The following is an 18,979-nucleotide window of genomic DNA, read 5'->3' as shown; positions in this document are numbered from 1 at the left end:
GCTATATGAGAAAAACATAAATTTGTGAACAAAGAAGCAAGGTACTATATATTGTTCACAGTCAAGGTAGTGTATATCAGTTGCGATATGTCCAGATTGGGCCAAGGAGCCGCAGCCAGTCTTAAGAGCCTTGATGAGGATTTCAAAGTCTCCTTCCAAGATAATTCGGCCTATATCCAATGCAAATTCCAGGCCCATCACCTTCCAGGATTTATTTTGGATTTTGAGACTTAATTTTTATGAAGATGGAATATTATGCACAATTCTTTAAACTGCAATCATTTCTAAAATAATGTGTTTAAATTGTTAAATGAAAACTCCATTATTTTATTAGGTCTAACAAAATGGCCTCAACTCAACAACAACACAAACCAATCCCTATTATAAGATTGGGTTGGTTTTGCAGTTGTCATGGATTGAATTGGGAATTTCTAAACTCCAAAACGTTGAAGTGAATTAAAAAAATATTCCTTAACCCTTGTACGCCGGCTCAGACGAATCGGCAAAAAGCCCATATTGTAGAAAAAGAAAAATTAAGTTTGGCTTTAACAAATGAAGTTTGGGATCAATAACTTTTAGACGACGTGATCTTCCTGTTTCTTTCATTTACAACGAAGGTTGTTAGCCACACCTTGGCATAGAACTTGTATGATTAGAAGCATTTAACCCAGTAGAAGAATTACCGCTTGGAAGATACCTTGGAATATTATGGGGAAGAGTCAAAAGAGTGAAACACTTTTGTGTAGACCCCCCTCACCTGTGGGTCGAGAAGGTGCCAGATTAATCTGTAAAGGTTCTCTTAATAGTGCCAATAATATTTTTATTGACCCAAAAAGTCTTTTCTCTTTTTCTGATGAATTGACCCAAAAAGTCATAAACCAAAAAAGTGAAATCTATTTTATTTGCAACTTTAACTGTGAATACCCACACATTATTTTTACACTACTATATATATATATAAAGTAAAAGGTGGATTCAAATTATATCTAGTATAACTCTTATAAAGTTATACATTTTTTATACCATAAATTTCTAAAAGATTTAACTGTTAAAAAAAGCATTATTAAATGTTATTTTTTTTACTTTATTACATAATTTTTTTTTTTTTTGAGAATCCGGCTTCAAATTTTATAAAACTAAAATCAACCAAAATTGGCTAAAAGTACATCAGCAACTTATGGTAGAACATCTTCCATCCACACAGAAACACCATCAATAGTTTTTGCGTGTTTTGCTAAAAAATGAGCAACTGAGTTTCCTGACCTATGAATGTGAAAGAAAGAAATGCAATTACAAGAAACAAAATAGTGCTTAATAGAAGAAATTAGATGACCAAAAGAAGATAGAGATTCCTCTTTACTTCTTAAGGCTGAAATAACCACCTCCGAGTCTCCCTCAACAATAAAAGAGGGTAGGTTGAGGTCCATAGCAAGGGTAATAGCTCGAACAGCTACGAGAGCTTCAACTTCATCTGAGGATGAGGGGAGCGTGATCTTCTCCGCCAAGGATGCAAGCACCTGACCATGTGAATCCCGGACAACCACTCCTAACCCAACCTCCTCTGTTAATATTAACATTTACTCTTTCCTTATTTATTATTGCTTTCCACTTTATCCAAAACTTCAAATTTGTGGCTATCATACGCTAAAGCAAAATATCCCTTTTTTTTTTTTTTTTTTTGAATTGCAGGCTAAACTATCAACGTTTTAACTTTTAACAAAGACATATAAACAAAAAAACGAAATATGAATAAAATATCAATATAGCTTTCCCAAAAAGTTTTTATTTGATGGTAGAAGAAGCAATTCAAATCTAAAAACATATGTTAAGCTTGAAATTTTACCATAAATTATAAATTATTCGAAATAATGTCTTCTATTAATCTTTGTTTATCCTTTATAAGAAAATATTTTTATATTATATGGAGGACCAAAGCATGATCAGGGATAATAAATTTTCACTATCGTTGCTTTTGCAATGCGAAAACTTATAATATATTAGTTCTTCTTTCTTGTTGAAATAAACCTAGTGGTGAGGCCTATGCTACTGGAGAAGCCCCCAATCCATTCCTTGTGAACATTCCTGATAATACCTCCACACCCCACCCTACCGAGGTTTCCAATTGTTGATTCATCTGTGTTTAGACGCACCCAACCAGGCTAAGGTTTTTCCCATCTGACTCTCAATACCTTTTTGATGCCCGTGTGCTTGGGGTTGAGAACACAGTGCTGGAATTTCAAAGCACTAAATAGGGTATCATTGTAGACATTGGATTGAATGGGTCAATTCCTAAAAATCACATTGTTCCTATGCTTCCACTGAAGCCATATAGCGAAGGGGAAAATAATTCTCCATGGGTGGTAGTTGTTCACCGGACACACATTATCTTTATAGTTCTTCTCCATCCAATATTGGAGATTTCCCTCATAGAAACTACTAGTAGGGTTAATCCCCAGTCGACCCCACGTGTTTTTTACCACCTTGCAATCTCTGAGCCCATTGAGGATTGTTTCAAATTCCCTGTGATAGAGATTTATAACAGTAATGTCATAAATTCTTTGATGAAGAAATTTCAAATGAAAGTACTATAAACAAACAAAACATCTTTTTCATTTTTTTTTTAAGTAAGTGATAAGTTCTATTGATGAGAAGAACCAATGCATCAAAGTATACAAGGGTATACTAGATTTTTTTTTAGATGAATGGCATATCTACACTCTATGATTACAATGATCCATAAAATCTTGTCAATCATAAAAAAAGGATATGCTCTTACAATATGCATCCACTCAAATAATTTCTAGAAAAAATTTCTCTTCACTTTCTAGAATAGACTACTCACTCCCCTCAAAAGTTCTAGAATTCCTTTTGCATCAAACACACCACATCAAGTAGTGGGAAATAAGTCAAATAACCTTCCATATATATTATGTTTTTTCTTGCTTCCCAAAATTATCTTGCCATCTCAAAATTATCTTGCCAACATGCTAGTAAACTAAGAACCTCTTTAGGCATCAACCATGAACTCAAATAAATCAAAAACCATATCCCACTATTCTCTCGCGAAATGGCAATGCAAGAGAAAATGAGTCCTCATCTCACTTACACATACAACACGAACTAGCTAGCTAGAAGTATATTCATTTTCCTCAAATTATCTGCATTGCTTATCTTATACTATACGTCGAACCATTAATATTCATTATATATATATATATATATACACACACATATAATTAGACATATTTAGGAGTGAACAAAAAAGTGACCAGACCAACCTAAACCCATTGCCACCAATGATCACTGAATCGATCAATTTGAGTAATTAAAGGGGGCCGCCGGGCGCCGAGGGGGGGGGGGGGGAGGGGCAATTTGGTGTGATTCAGTGAGGTGGTTGGTGGTGATTTTAAAAATCTTTAAAAATTGAATCATACTATACGCGCACGCACACACACACACACATATAAATCATTCCATGTATGAAAAAAAGAATAGCGTTGTTTATTGCTCATGGTTAAGAGAAATTGAGGATCTCAATTCTCACGTTAGATTTCTCTCTCACCAAGAGCCTAAGACTACATCAAAAGAAAACCCTATTCCTTAATCCTAATAGTAAACTTAACTTCTTCTTTTTTCTTTTTCTTTTTTCTAATTGTTTGTTTGTTTGTTTATTTATTTATTTAAAATATGCAATATAAGCCAGTCTAACCAACCACACTGTTAGGAGCTTTACTTGTTGCTAATGATGGCATAAGGAATGAGGGTGTTTGGGCAGCATTGGGCCAATCACTTGGCCTCATGTTTTCTCAACATACTCATGGCTCCTCATGCTAGACTAATGATGCTCCTAAGGGCTCTTTGAGGGGGACCTGTCCAGTTTCCCTACTTGAGTTAGATTGATGAGCGAGGATGAGGGGGCAGCATGTGGAGGCACCTTGCTCCACATGATGCCTCAAGGCCATAGCAAAAGAGGGCCATGGTGGGCAGAGATGAATTTTGATGATGGGTAGCAGCAAATAGTGCTGACCCTATGTAGTGGTGCATGACATTGGTGGCTTAATTGTTAGTTTTTTGTGTGTGAGCTTAGTGGCTTGAGTGCAAGGCATGGCTCCATGGTAGAGGAGGTTCATGGTGGGCAGAGATGGATTTTAATAATGGGCAGCAGCAGGTGGTGCTGACCTTATGTGATGGTGCATGACATTAGTGGCTTAGTTGTTGGTTTTTTGTGTGTGGGCTTAGTGGCTTGAGTGCAAGGCAGAGCTGGACTGCTATGATAATTAAATGTTGTGTGCAAGGCATTGGGCTAGTAAGGGCTGGCTAAATGCATGGACAAGTGCTAGTGGGCTGATGGTAGTTACTTTGTGTGCTACATGTGGGCATGTTGTGTGAGCTATAGTGCTGATGGGAGGCATTGAGAGTGGCCCAAGCCTCCTAATACATGTGAGAACATATTGTGTGGGCTACTAGAGGATGGGTAGAGGCCCCATGGTCTGTTGAGACATGAGCTGTGCATGTGCAACATGTGTAGTGGTAGTTACTAAGCGGTTACCAAGCAATTCCTAGTTTTCCTGATGATCAGACCTGCTGTGTAAAGGCTGGAAATATGGAGAGCAGGACAAGACAGCATCAATTGAAGGTGTCCTAAGTCAGAACACAAGTGGCAAATTGTCCAAGACTCAAGCAATTACTAGGCAGTAACTGTCATAGCAGTTAATTATGTGTATTTAACCCTAAGACTGTTGGGGGTGTCAACAGCAGAGTGTATTTGACCTTGGGAAAATTCTGTGTAATTCTTAGGGGTTGTAAAATAGTTTCCTTTGTACTTGAGATTAAGTAATAAAGGTTGGGAGTGGGTTCCTTGTAAATATTATATGTGTTGTGTGTTTATACGTCTTTATATAATCTGTTCTAAGTGCTATTGCAGTGTAAAAATATTTCCATCTAGCCCACTATTGTAAGAGCACGTGTTTGATGCAAAAGGAATTTTAGAACTTTTGAGGGGAGTGAGTAGTCTATTCTAGAAAGTGAAGACAAATTTTTCCCAGAAATTATTAGAGTGGATGCATATTGCAAGAGCATGTCCCTTTTTTTTTTTATGATTGACAAGATTTTATGGATCATTGTAATCATAGATAGTAGATATGCCATTCATCTATAAAAAAAAATCTAGTATACCCTTGTATACTTTGATGGATTGATTCTTCTCATCAATAAAACTTATAACTTAATAAAAAGAAATGAAAAAGATGTTTTGTTTGTTTATAGTACTTTCATTTGAAATTTCTTCATCAAAGAATTTATGACATTATTGTTATAAATATTATTCGAAGGTATTTTATAAGAGATTACGAGTATGACATCCCTGATATAAAAAATAATAATAATAATAAGAAAATGAAAAAGATGTTTTGTTTGTTTATAGTACTTTCATTTGAAATTTCTTCATCAAAGAATTTATGGCATTACTGTTATAAATATTATTCGAAGGTATTTATGAGATTACTAGTATGACATCACTGATATAAAATAAAAAAAATAAAAACTTTTTTTTAAAGAAATTGATATAAATAAACCGTTTTTTTTTTTTTTAAGAGAGAGGATATAAATAAACTTTTTTTTTTGAGAGTCAGGATATAAATAAACTTGGTTGGAAGGAATCATGCTATATTCTAGGCTATATTAATGTTTTAATTTCATATTCAATGTTTCTTTAGGAACACCCAAGTGGTAGGCTTAACGGACTTAAAAAAGACATGTCATAAATTCAAACATTTCAAGTTTCATGAAATTTTTAGAATATTGTATGAGCATGAAATGAAATAATCTTGTCATTTTCAATAAGTATTTTCCTCGTCATGCTCAAGACTTTAATAGTACATTTCACAAAATCCAAGCTTTGGAATGCTTTATCTATAACATTGTGTTGTTATAGTTAAAAGGAATTTTATTTTTTTTAATAAATTTTAATTTTTAGATTTAAGAAAGCTTTGTATTATTTTTTTAAAATTTATTGTATTTACTTATATTTAATTAAAACATTTTTGTTGAGTAAGTCCCTTATTATTTATTAATAAAGCTGATTAGTTGTTAAAAACCATTAGTATTCCGTTGCAAATTTAGACCTCTCACTAAATAATCTCTTAACTTTTTCAACACTTTCCTCTTAGTTTGTAAAGCATGTAAATACTTTGAGATTCTTATTTTCACTTTCCAAAAATCTTAAAGCCATATATATTATAAATCAAGTACGTTTTTGCTGGTTTCAATTTTAAAGTTGAAAGATGGGCACGTGCATTCTAGACAAAAATCTCCAATGATTGATGAGGACAATTGCTCAATTGATAATTTAATTGTGTCTCATGTCGGCTGCTTATATAGCTGATCCAGTTCAATACTTATATGTTCTAACCCCACTCCACACATCCATCAATATGACCTGTTTATCAAACTAATAATGACAACAATAACTTCTACCCCAAATAATAATAATGACAATAACAAACCATCAAGGAGCTAGATGATTTTTTTTTTTTTTTTTTTTTTTTTTTTGAGAATGATTTTTGTAGCTTAGTTGGTAGCAAAAGTTGTTCTCTTAAAGAGTTTAATTAATAAAAGGTAAGGTTATTAAAGATGCAATATGTTATAAATATAGTGAATTTTACTTAGCTCAATTGATGACGTTTCTTAACGTCGAATAAAAGACTTAAATTTGATTTTCTCCTTAAAAAAAACCACATTGGTGTATTAAAATGTTGATAAAAATTAATCACAATAAAACTAACAACATAGAATTGTGTGTGTCTATATATGTATATATATATATATATATATATATATATATATCTTGTAGAAAAATAACTTTCCATCGTTTGTGCCTATATATAGCTTAAACTAGGATTGTTGAAATGGTTAATAAAAAAAGAAGAAGAAGGATTTTTGATGTGTTTAAAGGCTTACAAAGTAAAATAATAACGGATATTTCCATATTTGTGCCATGTATTTAAAATTGTCTAAACCAAAAATTCTAGGGATACATAATCCACTGACATTCCATAATATAAAAAGATGCTTTTATTATTTTGTTTAAATTTTATTTTTTATTTTTTTATTTTTTGGTAAACGGCGCATTGCATTAACTAACAAACAACAAGTCTATTACAAAAAACAATGCCAGCTTTATCACTAGCCAGCATCTCATCCACCACATCCAGTGGTTCAAACAAAAAAAGAAAATCAGTTACAACAAGTTCAGCTCCCATCCTTGCAAGCTGGTCAGCGTAGCCATTCGCTTCCCTGAACAAATGCACCACCAAGGAGTTAGGGAAAGTCTGAATCAGGTTCCTACATTCAGATAAGAGGGGTTCAAGCATTAGATTAACCATTGAAGGCCTTGAAACAAGCTGTACAATAAACTCAGCATCCATCTCAATACAGATATTTTCAATCCCCATTTGCTTTGCCATGGTGAGCCGTCCTTTAGAGCCCAAAGTTCTGCCACCGTGCTCGACGTGCTGCCCATTTTCCTCACAAATCTGCCTATCCAATCTCCACTACTGCTTCTCAAAATACCACCACCACCTACCTTAACCGGATTTCCATACATAGTCCCATCAGTGTTTAGTTTTACCCAACCGATAAGAGGTTTATTCCATTTCACTTGGATCTACACTTTACCCGGCTTGTTAGGTTCATTGGGGACAATAGCATAGTATTCCACACCTTTCTTAAGGCATAGCGAACTCATACCTTCCACAACTCTACCTATCTGAAATAAAGTCTTATTTCTCTGCAGCCAAATGACCCAAATTGCTTGAGGAAACAGAATTTTCCATGGCACATGGGGTCTCAGGTAGCTAGTGGAAGTCCCACAAAACTTCTTTAGCCACTCTACCAAATTCAAACCAAAAAAATCCCAGTTGTTCTCCTCAAAACCCAGGTCTCTCCATACCGCTCTAGCCACCTTACAGTCTCTAAGAGTATGAATGATAGATTCCGCCCCTTCATAACATAACTCACACATCGGGTCAAGGTTTAACCCTCTTGAACCAAGCACTTCCTTCGTAGGCACACTATGATGAGTGCATGGCCAAATAAAAAATTTGATTCTAGGGGATGTATGGGCTTTCCACACCCATTGATGGGTGCTAGTATTAAGGTTCAAAAGATTAAACCCTTTAGCTATGAGATAAGCAAAATTAAGGGAAAATGAGCCATCATGAGAAAAGGCCCAAATTAGCAAGTCTTCATGGGAAGGATTTGCTACAATGGGGATGCCTCTAATTTCTTGAAGGATTCTGTCAGGGAGGGCGAAAGAGATACACTCCGCACTGTTCATTAGGCTCTTGGTTGAGATCTTATCTTTCCCCACATTCAAAGGGCCTTCAATTTGCTGCCTAAGAGGTCCTGAAGGGAGCCAAAAATCAACCCAAGCGCTTACACTTTCACCGTTGGCAATAGACCATCTAAGACCCTTGTTAAAGAAAACCCCTCCCACCTTGCAAGCTTTCCATATTCGAGAGGTAGTTTGGTTCCTAGAATGACCCCTCAGACGAAGCAGGGTGAGATATTTGCAAATGAGCATTTGAGCCCATGGCATATCCAGGCTAGAGGCAATCTACCAACAAAGCTTTGCCAAAAAAGCTGCATTCCTTGCTTGCATGTCAAAATTCCCAAGCCCTCCCATATTAGTTGGATTTGTGACCTTATGCCACCCAACAAGATGCATTTTCTTCTTATCCACAGTAAAGCCCCAAAGAAAGTTTCTCACCAATTTATTCACCTCCTCACATACCTTGACAGGAAGTTTATGGCACTGCATAGTATACTCGGGTATGGCAGTCACCGCTACCTTAATAAGCACAAGCCTCCCTGCTGGCAAAAGGCATTTGGATTTCTAGCCATCCAACTTTGCTTGAACTCTTTTCACAACAAAATGAAATTCATTACGTCTCCTTCCCTTGTGGATTAAGGGAAGCCAAGATATTTTCCAAGGAAATGGGTTTCACAAATCCCGGTAAGGTTCACAATATCCAACTTATCCTCCATGGTTACATTAGGTGAGAAGAATATTTTGGACTTCTCTTTGCTGATTTTTAGACTTGAAAGCTTGCAAAAAAACATCCAAAACCTCCACTACAGCCTCTACATTTCTTTCATTAGTCTAGGCAAACAATAAGAGGTCATCAACAAAAAAAAATATGGGAGAAACCAGGGCCACTGCGAGAAGCCTTAATCTTCTTCCAACTCCCCTCCTCGCACTTCAAAATATTTAAGGTACTCAAATACTCCATACAAAGGATGAATATATATGGCAAGATTGGATCACCTTGTCTTAAGCCACAGGAAGGACAAATTTCCCCAATCTGATCCCCATTAAAAAGCAACGCTGCCAAGGTAGTAGAGATGCAGCTAAGAATAAGCTCCACTGTGTCCGAGTGAAATCCCCTCCTCGCACTTCATTACTTCTTTAGTTGGTAATGTACTATGCAAACTTTGGAAGGGATCTAGAAAAACAAAATCCCACATTCATATGATTATTTTAGCTTTAAACATTTCTTTTTTAAGACTTTCTCTTGTACCTACACACTAAACTATATAAGTTTTGACCTTGTATATGTTATTATTTTAATATTAAAACTTTACACGTGGTTTTTTTTTTTTTTTGGAGAAACAACTTTATATGTGAGTTAAAACCATTAAAAATCCATTTATCATGAGTTTTATTGGATTAAAGATATATCAAAATAAACAAATTTCAAATAAATTGTGTTTAATATTCTCTATATAAAATATAATTAAATTTTGTTTAATTTATTTTACAAATTCTTTTATAAAAATTTTTATTTATTAATATCAATTAAACAAGTTTGTTTTTTTTTTTCCCCTTAAAATAGGTTACCCACAAGTTATTATAAAGAGAAAAATGGAAAACCCCCAAAATCAAATGTTTGGTGATTAAAAGTTGTAACTTCCAACAAGAAGCAAGAACGAAGAAAAATCCCAAATGATAAGCAATGATGATGCTTCTATTTGAGTTTCACGTGGACCCAAACAAGGCTTCAATGTCCCAAAGCTTCTCATTGGCCGTGATTTCCAACTTCTGTCACGACACGTGACCCAATCACACCACCGCCTTCATCACCCACAAAACCAAACCAAATAGTACTCCTGGCTAGTACTTCACTAAAAACTAAAAAAAAAAAAAAAATTCTAAAACTAAACAAATTCCTTTCCAGGGAAGAAACCCAAAACCCAAAAAAAAAAAAAAAAAAAAAAACCTCAATTGATTTGTGTTTGTTTGGTTGCGTTGTTGTTCCAAAATACGAGTACTTCTCGAATAAGGTAAGCCTCCCTTACCAATAAATATACAATTCCAAGCTCTTTACTATTGTTATTATTATTATTGGGCTTTTGGATTGGATCTCTGATAAACCCTAATTAGAATTATTATTATTATTAATAATAATAAGAGGGATTTGGTTGTGATGAATGAGAAACCCTAATAAGAAGAAGAAGAAGTTGGGGAGAAAGGCGTAGATGCTTGTCTCTGGAGGTGGAGGGGGACTGGACCTGAATTGGTTCCTGCAGTTCTTATTTACTCTCTTCATTATCGCTGTTGGATTGCTCCACCTCGTCAAGAACACCGCTTCCAAGTACTTTGAGGTTGACGCCAATTTTGAATCAACCCCACCCAGAGATTCAGCAATAGTCGTAGAAAATAGCAGCAGCACCACCACCAACAACAGCTCAAGCTCTAGCTCTAGCTCTAGCTCTGATCATATTCATCTCAGCTCTCCAATGCCCAACGAGGACACCGCCTGCGCCCACTGCCGCAACCCCGCCACCAAAAAGTGCTCCGGTTGCAAGGCCGTTCGCTACTGGTAACTCTAAAGATGATCACTTTGGCTTACTTGTTTGTGATTCCTTGCTTTTTCTTTTCTTTTTTTAATCTGGGGTCTCTTGTTTTTCAATTAAAGTGACTGTTTTTGACGTTTTGTTGTGACAAGTTTTTGTTTTTATAGGTAATTTTGGATTGATGCATTATAATTGGATAGAATTTAGTATAATTGGTATTCTGAAATAGTTTAATTCTAGCGTAATTTTAAGAGTTAGTGGTTTTAGCAACAACTTGAATTTATGTTGAGTTCTAGTCTGCAAGAAAAGTTTATAAATTGGTGGATCCAGGACTTATTACATGCCAAAGATTATTAATTTACATGCCAAAGATTGAAGCTTGAATAGTGGTTTGCATTCAAGTGATTAGATTATGCAGAGTTCTGGCCTGCAAGAAAACTTTATAAATTGGTGGATCCAGGACTAATTACATGCCAAAGATGGAAGTTTGATATATATAATCAAAAGGAAAATCATAGCAACAACTTGGGCAAATTCAAAAAACACTTGGGGGAGTTCAATTTCAATTTGTTTTTTTTTTGGGTCAATTGCTAATTTCAACGAGTAATAAATGAATTTTATTTTATTTTTACTTAAATTATTAACTTTCTAGTTTCACCCATCTCCATAAAAGGACAGATTTGTAATTGCCTTGTATGAGTTGCTATAGGAAGCTTCATGTTTTTGGCATTGGTCTGTGGATGAAAGACCTATCCGCTTAAGGATTTACTTTGCACAACTAAGTTATTCTTGTATAGGAAATACAACTAAAAACTTACTAAAAATTGAATGTTGATGCGTGTATCGTGGATGAGCAAGAAGGTGGCACATGCTGCCTATTACGATGCAACTTAAACTGTTGCATCTGATCTTGCAAGACTTTCTAGGTGAATTTCTTGTTTACTGTCTTGAGACCTTTCTTTTTTCTTTTTCTTTTTTTCTTGGATCGCCATTGGTGAACATGAGTAGGGTAACCTATCCTTCAAGCCACTGGATGTTCTGGTGCTTCTAGCTACGGGTGGTGTTTGGGCAAGCATTGTTGCGCAATATCTGGACAGATGATCTTCATGTCAATACATCAATTCCATGAGACTGTTGTGGCATTTAAGTTTTGAAGTTTAATGATTGGTTCTGTGAACCAGAGAATATAATTTTTCATTATTTAAGATTTAAATAAATTGTCTTTTTGGGCATGTTACTGGGTACTGTTGGCAGATTTGTTCTACAATGCAACTATATGATTCTTAGGTTAAATCTAAAATTTAATAACAAGAACCTGGAGATAAGCTTCATTTTTGTAATGTTATTATTATTGGGTGCAAATATTTTTTCTTGGAACAAAGGAGACTTTGCTTCTCTCTTATGTGGACTACAGTAAATCCGAGAACCTCCTTTGGGTAAAACAAGCTCAGCTGTGCCTCTCGCAGATGATTTTTTGCATGAGGAAATAACTCTTTTGTATGTAAGAACCCATACCCTTCACTTGTCCCCCCTTACTCTTTAGTTTAGTACTGGTATTAACCACTGATTTACTTGTATATTTATATAAACTGGTATTAATCACTGCCTTCTTCTAGTATCGACATTTTTATGTTTTTCAAGGCACTAGTATTTATTATTATTCCTTTTTTTGAATGCGTTTCTTATTTGGTTGGTGAGTGCATGCGTATGTTTTTGTTTTTGGCTGCATTAATTTTGTTTTGTTATTGTTTACATTATTTATTTGACTTTTTTACTGTTTTAGTGAGTTTCATCTGTAATGGTGAGTGTGTGCTTTTTAGTAGTTGTTACTTGTTAGGTTCATAATAATTATCAGGTGGTAATTTTAATTTTTTTTCCCAGCTCGCATAAATGCCAAGAAGCTCACTGGAAATCTGGACATAAGACAAAATGCAAGGATTTGAGACCACCTGGGGTAAATTCAACTGCAGGGTCTGGACGCAAAACTTCTGGGCTTGGGGGTAAAATTTGCTCGGGAATTGCACTGGTTCCTGCTCATGGTCGTGGAATCTCTAAGCTAATCAAGCAGCCAAAAAAAGTAATTGTCCCCCCCTCCCCCCCCCCTCCCCCCCCCATACTTTTTCTTTTGCACTATAAATGGAACTTAAATAAGAAATAACTAAGACTTGTATCTTTTCAGATTCTTTTTCCATATGAAGAATTTGTGAATTTTTTCAATTGGGACAAGCCAGGATTCCCTCCTTGTGGACTTCTAAATTGTGGGAACAGGTTTGTGCATACCATAATTATGCTTTGGTATAAAACCATCAAGTGGATGCTTAACACATGTTGATATATTACACTAGTGCACATTTTCCCCTCCCCTTGAAATGAACACAAAATACATGCATGCATATGGGGTTCATGAATGGTGATTTTTTTCCTTTATTTGGTGCAGTTGCTATGCCAATGTGGTTCTACAATGCCTTGCTTTCACACGGCCACTTGTTGCTTACTTGTTGGAAAAAGGCCATCGGAGTGAATGTAAAGTCATATGCTAGATATCACCTTCCCCTGACCACCCCCCACCCCCCCTTTTTTCTCTTTGGAGGGGTTATAAGTGCTTAAACTATTTCTCACTCTTATGATGATTGATTTGTGTTCCAGGTAATCGTGGTGATTGGTGCTTCCTATGTGAATTTCAAACACATGTTGAAAAAGCAAGCCAAAGCTTGCAAGCCTTTTCACCTATAAATATTCTCTCTCGCTTACCTAATATTGGTGGTAATCTTGGCTATGGAAGACAGGAAGATGCTCATGAGTTCATGAGGTTTGTGTTATTTGTGTCAAATTCAGTTTATTTACTTGAACTAGCAGATTGCTTCAGTTCCATTAAATAAGGACATAATGTAGTGTAACGGCATTTTATGTTAAGTTCAGTTCAATTTTGTGAAGTCCACTGTCTTGCTTGTAGGTTTGCAATAGATACAATGCAATCTGTCTGTCTCGATGAATTCGGTGGAGAAAAGGCTGTTGATTCAAGCTCTCAAGAGACAACCCTTATCCAACATATATTTGGCGGTCATCTCCAATCTCAGGTTATGCATATTATTATTACTGAACACAATGATTTTACTTGTTGTTTATGAGAGTCCTGTTACTTCTTTGTGCATTTAATGTGGGTGTTAGAGATAACATGGGCACTTGGGCAGTCTTCTTGTTTTTTATTTTCTCTACCCTTTTTTGACTTACACATAAATAGGCGATGGTTTTCTGAACAAGCTGTTTTGTAAAATCTCTAGACATGTCTAACCCGTCTGAGTGCAGCCTAATGGTTGCAAGCTTAGGATGAGTTGTAGACCTAGACATTCTCGGTTCGATCCCCGCTAGGAGTTCCCTTGGATTACCCGATACATGGTCCTGGTGGGTGGGTTGTGTCTCTGTGGTTTACTACGCAGGGGTGGGTCCAAAGGGCCTTGCCTTGGTGAGGTTCCACGTCATCTCAAAAAATAGATCTCTAGTTGTGCCTAGTTATTGGGCCTAATTTAACTCACTTTCTTTGGTGGCTCCCTGTTCAATAGAAGTAATTTGTATGCGGTTTATTTCTGTCATGCCGATGGCATATAAATATTCTTTCACTTAATCTCTACAGATCTAGTCCTTGGAACAACCTGATTAAGTTATTCTATTTGTGCGTGTGTGCATGTTGAAATTCTTTAAATACTTTCAAAACACTAAGAGCTGGCTTACAATATAGCTGTAGTTATGCAACGATAGAGGTTAATGAATTTTCCTTGTGATTCTGATGTGCTTTTCAAATCACATTTCGATTTTTAGATTTTCTATTGCTAATTGTACATTTGATTCCTCTATAATCCTTTTTGTTGATTTCCTTTTGAGGTATTGAATTTTTGTGTTTTTAAAAAAAAAAAAATTATTTTCAGGTGATATGTACAAAATGCAGTAATATTTCAAATCAGTATGAAAGTATGATGGATTTGACTGTGGAAATTCATGGGGATGCTGCATCTTTGGAGGAATGCCTAGAACAATTCACAGCCAAGGAGTGCCTTAATGGAGAAAATATGTATAAATGTGATTGGTATGGTTGCTTCTATTTTTCCATCAGGTTCAATTAAAAAAATTTTAAAAGAAAAAAAAGAAAAAAAAAAAAAAACTATAATTCTGCATACTGTATGTCAGCTGTGATGTATGTGTGTTTTAGTAAATTTTCTTTCTTTTTACCTAGCCAAAAAAGAAAAAAAGAAAGAAGAAGACTTGTAGAATAGTTTTTAAGCATAATTTTTTTAATCGTTGTTTTGGCCTTCCTTTTAAAGAGGATAATCCAAATTTGTATTTTTGTTATTTTATTGCAATCCATCATTTGCATTACGTTTGTTATAAAAGTATAGTTAGATTGGTCAAGAATTTTGTAACTCAACTGGTTGATACTTCCTAGTATTTCCAACGGAGATATCTAGAGTTCAAATCCCCTCACAACTATCAAATTATTAAAAATATATTTAAAAAAAATAAAAAATAACACCTAGGGTTGGCTCAAGTGGTCAAGGCCTTGGTCTTGGTGGTATGCTCCCTCCAAGTCTAAGGTTCAAATCCCCTAGGGTGAAAACAGTTTCTAGAGGCCACGTCCCATGGGCAAAGCCAATGACTGATCCTTGTGATGTGGGTGTGTTAAATGGGTCCAGGGTTTAACAGGGTAAAAAGACAGGATGTTCTGCACGGTCTCCGGGGTTCCTCATCATAAATATTAAAGTATAGTTAAATTGGTGAATGGAGAGGATGATTGAATATTTTTGGGTATGGTGATGATTGAGATATGCCTAATTTGGCTGTTTTGGAAAATTTTGATGAACAAGCTACAAAAGGATGGGAGTGAGGGAAATTTACAGTCCCATATTTTTTTATGCTTCTAGTATGAAGAAATGCCTTTTGGCATCTTTATTTATATTTTTTACCTCTACATTTCTCACGAATTTGTGTTGCATTCAAGAAAGTCTTGTTGATTTAAGGTTTTTTGTACAATCTATTATATTTATGGATAGTTACTTGCATATGGTGGTTTAGTTTGTCGTGATCTTTTAAGTTTAATTTACTGATGCTTTGCTTCTAAATTATGTGTTTTCAGTGTCAGCATTTGATCTCATGTTAGAAACTATATATTTTTGCTGTTTGCAGCTGCAATGACTATGTTAAGGCTTGGAAGCGTCTTACTGTGAAAAAAGCTCCAAATATTCTTACAATTGCCTTAAAGAGATTTCAGGTCTGAGCTATTACATGTTCTATCTTATGTTTTGTAATGCACTCTTACTATGTTAAATGTGAATTCTAAGCTATATCATAGATTTTCACTTTCAAAAGTAATAGTGCATCATCTTGAGTTTGTGTAATTTTTTTGCTAGATTGAATTTGAGAATGTCTCTCAAAATTCTAGTTTATCTATCTGCAAATTTTTACAGAGTGGGAGGTTCGGGAAACTTAATAAGAGAGTCACTTTTCCTGAAACTTTGAATCTTAGCCCTTACATGAGTGAACCAGGAGATGGTACAGATGTATACAAGCTTTATGCGGTGGTTGTTCATTTGGATTTGTTGAACGCATCCTTTTATGGGCATTACAACTGCTATACCAAGGATTTCCGTGGAAACTGGTATAAAATTGATGATTGTAAGGTAGATCTCTCTCTCTCTCTCTCTCTCATGTGTGTGTGTGTCATGCATGGTTCCTGCACACACATTTGCGTTACTACTCCAAGTGTAAGAATCGGTCCCTTTTTTTCCTAAAAACCCTAAATTGATATTACATGTTTAGTTCCCACCAATTACTTGTTCAATAACAGCTAGTGTTGGAATTGTTCGTACCAATGCCACTGACAGCTGCTGTAGAACTTGATACCTTTATACTAATAAAGGAAATCTTACATGGATATCTCATGTTTTATCAAGGCAACTAGTTGTACCCCTTTTTTGGTTGGTTTAAAGGAGTTCATAAGTGATCCCATGTCTTGAATGTCCAGTGTACATATATGTTGGAAGTAGCAAAACAATGGACTATAATGATTGGATGGCTACTGTCCCCTTTCTGTGAAAGTTTTTGTGGATCTATAACCTATAGGTCATCTTGTGAAACATGGGTCCTCTGCAGCATGCACACGGCCATGGATTGGCAAATGCTCATGTTTTATCTATCATAAATAATTTACTTTTTTCTGTTCTGACCTGTTTGCAACTTTCTCAGGTTACAAGTGTTGAATTAAAAGAGGTACTTTCTCAGGAAGCATATATGCTTTTCTATTGCAGGTATGTGTGTGTGTGTGTATTGGTCAATGGCCGTCCTCTTTTCCTTCTTTTTTTATTGACATTACATTTTAAACCATTTTGTTTTTTGACCATTTAGTTGCTTGGTGTGATTCAAATTATGGGGCCCTTGACTTGAGTTGCCTTGAGAGTTTAATTTTGGTTAGGTTTCATTGATTTTTGATTTCTTGCATCTTCAGCCTGGACACCTTTTTAAATTGCATAGTGCATGCAAATATGCTCTGACATATGCATGCTTGAACTTGTATGTTATTGTTCCTATAGATGGAATCATCTTTGTTTAAAAACTAATCAGTGTTTATGCTTGGCTTGAAATTTTGTGGAGTCTTAGCTTTTTTATGCCTGAGTGTGAATCAAATACACTAGTCTTGTAACGGATACTCTAAATGATCCTATTTTTCCTCTTGTTGAGCAGGGTGAGTGCTCGTCCATCATGTCTTAGACCTATTGAACCTTCGGTGGAGCAGCAGCAGCAGATGGTACAAGTGACAGCAGCGCCTTGCCTAAAAGAACAAGTTGAATGCTCCACAACTGTGGAGTCTCTAAATCACATGAATGGTTTTGCGGTATCGTCTGATGATAGTAGTCCGTGCCCAAAGGTTTCTAGCTGCGAAGAAGAGTCATCTACTGGAATCAACCCTGTAGCCCTAAAAGAAAATCATCAGGATGTGGAGGTGGTCTATGTCGAGTCAAGTTCTGTTTCTAAGGAGGTTGCCAGCTGTGAAACTGATTCATATTTTGGAATAAGCATTGAAGATTTAAGAGAAGAGCCAGAGGATATAAACACGACCAATTCTGGGTCACATTCACCAATTTCAGTAGAGTTCTCTAGCCATGAGAAAGAATCTTCTGCTGCATTTAATTCTGTGGCTGGAAGAGAAGATCCAGTAGATGTGAATATGGCTGATTCTGAGTGGTGTTCAGCTGAGTTAAAGGAGGTTTCCTGCAGTGAGATGGATCCTGTTTCAATGGATTGTAAATTTGTAAGAGAAGATTCAGGGGATAAGGAGGTTGAGTCAAGACCATCTGTTGCAAAGCATGCCGAGGTTTATGGCAATGGGCACATTGATCAAAATGAAATTCCATGTCGAGAAGAACATGCTCATAAACCAGTTTCGGCTGAAACTCATAAATTGAAAGACGTACGACCCCTCCACAATTCTGATTGTGAGAATGGAAATGGAGCAGAGAGAGTAGGAATAATGGGTGACAGTTTCTAATAATTTTAGGTTCTTTTTTCTATATTTCATATTCTTTCATGATCCCACCATCAAAAGGAAAAGATTTGAGTTGGGAATTCTTTCTGGGGTTTCAGTATTTGCAGAAATCTCGGTTCCATTGTACCATGATCAGATTGACTCTTAACTTATCAAAGTGGACACAGTTAAGGATATCGCAATAGATTGTAAGGAGGAGGAATTACCTTCACTCTCCATTGCTGAGCTAATTTTGTCTATAAAAATATCTACGGTAGAATTAATTTTCTTGTCTTATATGTTTAGAGAGAGCACTCTTTACTCCTAATTAAGTCGTTGCTTGAATTGTGTTGTGAAAGAAATAACTACCTAATAATGATATATCGTTTCTGCAATTTTGTATGCATAATATTTGTATGTTGTTAACACTCAGGGATAAAGAAAAAAGACCTCACGGGTACAAGATGAAAATTCATTGCCACTACACACGTTCACCACCATATTATTTATGCTGGTAAATTGTAATGACAGATTCTTTATTTCTTTATTTATTTTATTTAGTTCATTTGAACTATTTTAGTCTGCACAACAAACACACACATGGAAACTCACTGC

At 35.6% G+C, this 18,979-nt stretch overlaps 1 protein-coding gene across 2 annotated transcripts; it reads left to right on the top strand.

Annotated features, from left to right (window-relative positions):
* The first annotated feature begins 10,196 nt into the window (after positions 1-10,196).
* LOC126712752 (ubiquitin carboxyl-terminal hydrolase 18-like) lies at positions 10,197-18,648 on the top strand. Of its 2 annotated transcripts, none has more exons than XM_050412207.1 (11): positions 10,197-10,880; positions 12,736-12,931; positions 13,034-13,122; positions 13,292-13,377; positions 13,501-13,663; positions 13,808-13,931; positions 14,778-14,935; positions 16,030-16,114; positions 16,254-16,523; positions 17,089-17,150; positions 17,584-18,648. In XM_050412207.1, exons 1-11 carry the CDS (start codon positions 10,537-10,539, stop codon positions 18,386-18,388), a joined length of 2,382 nt encoding a protein of 793 aa, XP_050268164.1. In that variant the 5' UTR covers positions 10,197-10,536; the 3' UTR covers positions 18,389-18,648. The 2 variants fall into 2 exon arrangements, with proteins under 2 accessions (XP_050268164.1, XP_050268165.1); XM_050412208.1 differs by having other exon boundaries at positions 10,199-10,880; positions 16,311-16,523.
* The last annotated feature ends 331 nt before the right edge of the window (positions 18,649-18,979 follow it).

The sequence above is a fragment of the Quercus robur genome, chromosome 2 (genome assembly GCF_932294415.1).
Source record: "Quercus robur chromosome 2, dhQueRobu3.1, whole genome shotgun sequence".
NCBI classification, from domain to species: Eukaryota; Viridiplantae; Streptophyta; class Magnoliopsida; order Fagales; family Fagaceae; genus Quercus; species Quercus robur.
This window is presented reverse-complemented; position numbering and strand designations above follow the sequence as displayed.

Bases quoted from the DNA above. Each gene is read 5' to 3' on its own strand.
- LOC126712752 (XM_050412207.1), top strand. From the start codon at position 10,537: ATGCTTGTCTCTGGAGGTGGAGGGGGACTGGACCTGAATTGGTTCCTG. The intron at 14,936-16,029 runs GTATGGTTGCTT...TGCTGTTTGCAG, and splicing joins AATATGTATAAATGTGATTG to CTGCAATGACTATGTTAAGG. The intron at 16,115-16,253 runs GTCTGAGCTATT...TTTTTTTGCTAG, and splicing joins TTGCCTTAAAGAGATTTCAG to ATTGAATTTGAGAATGTCTC.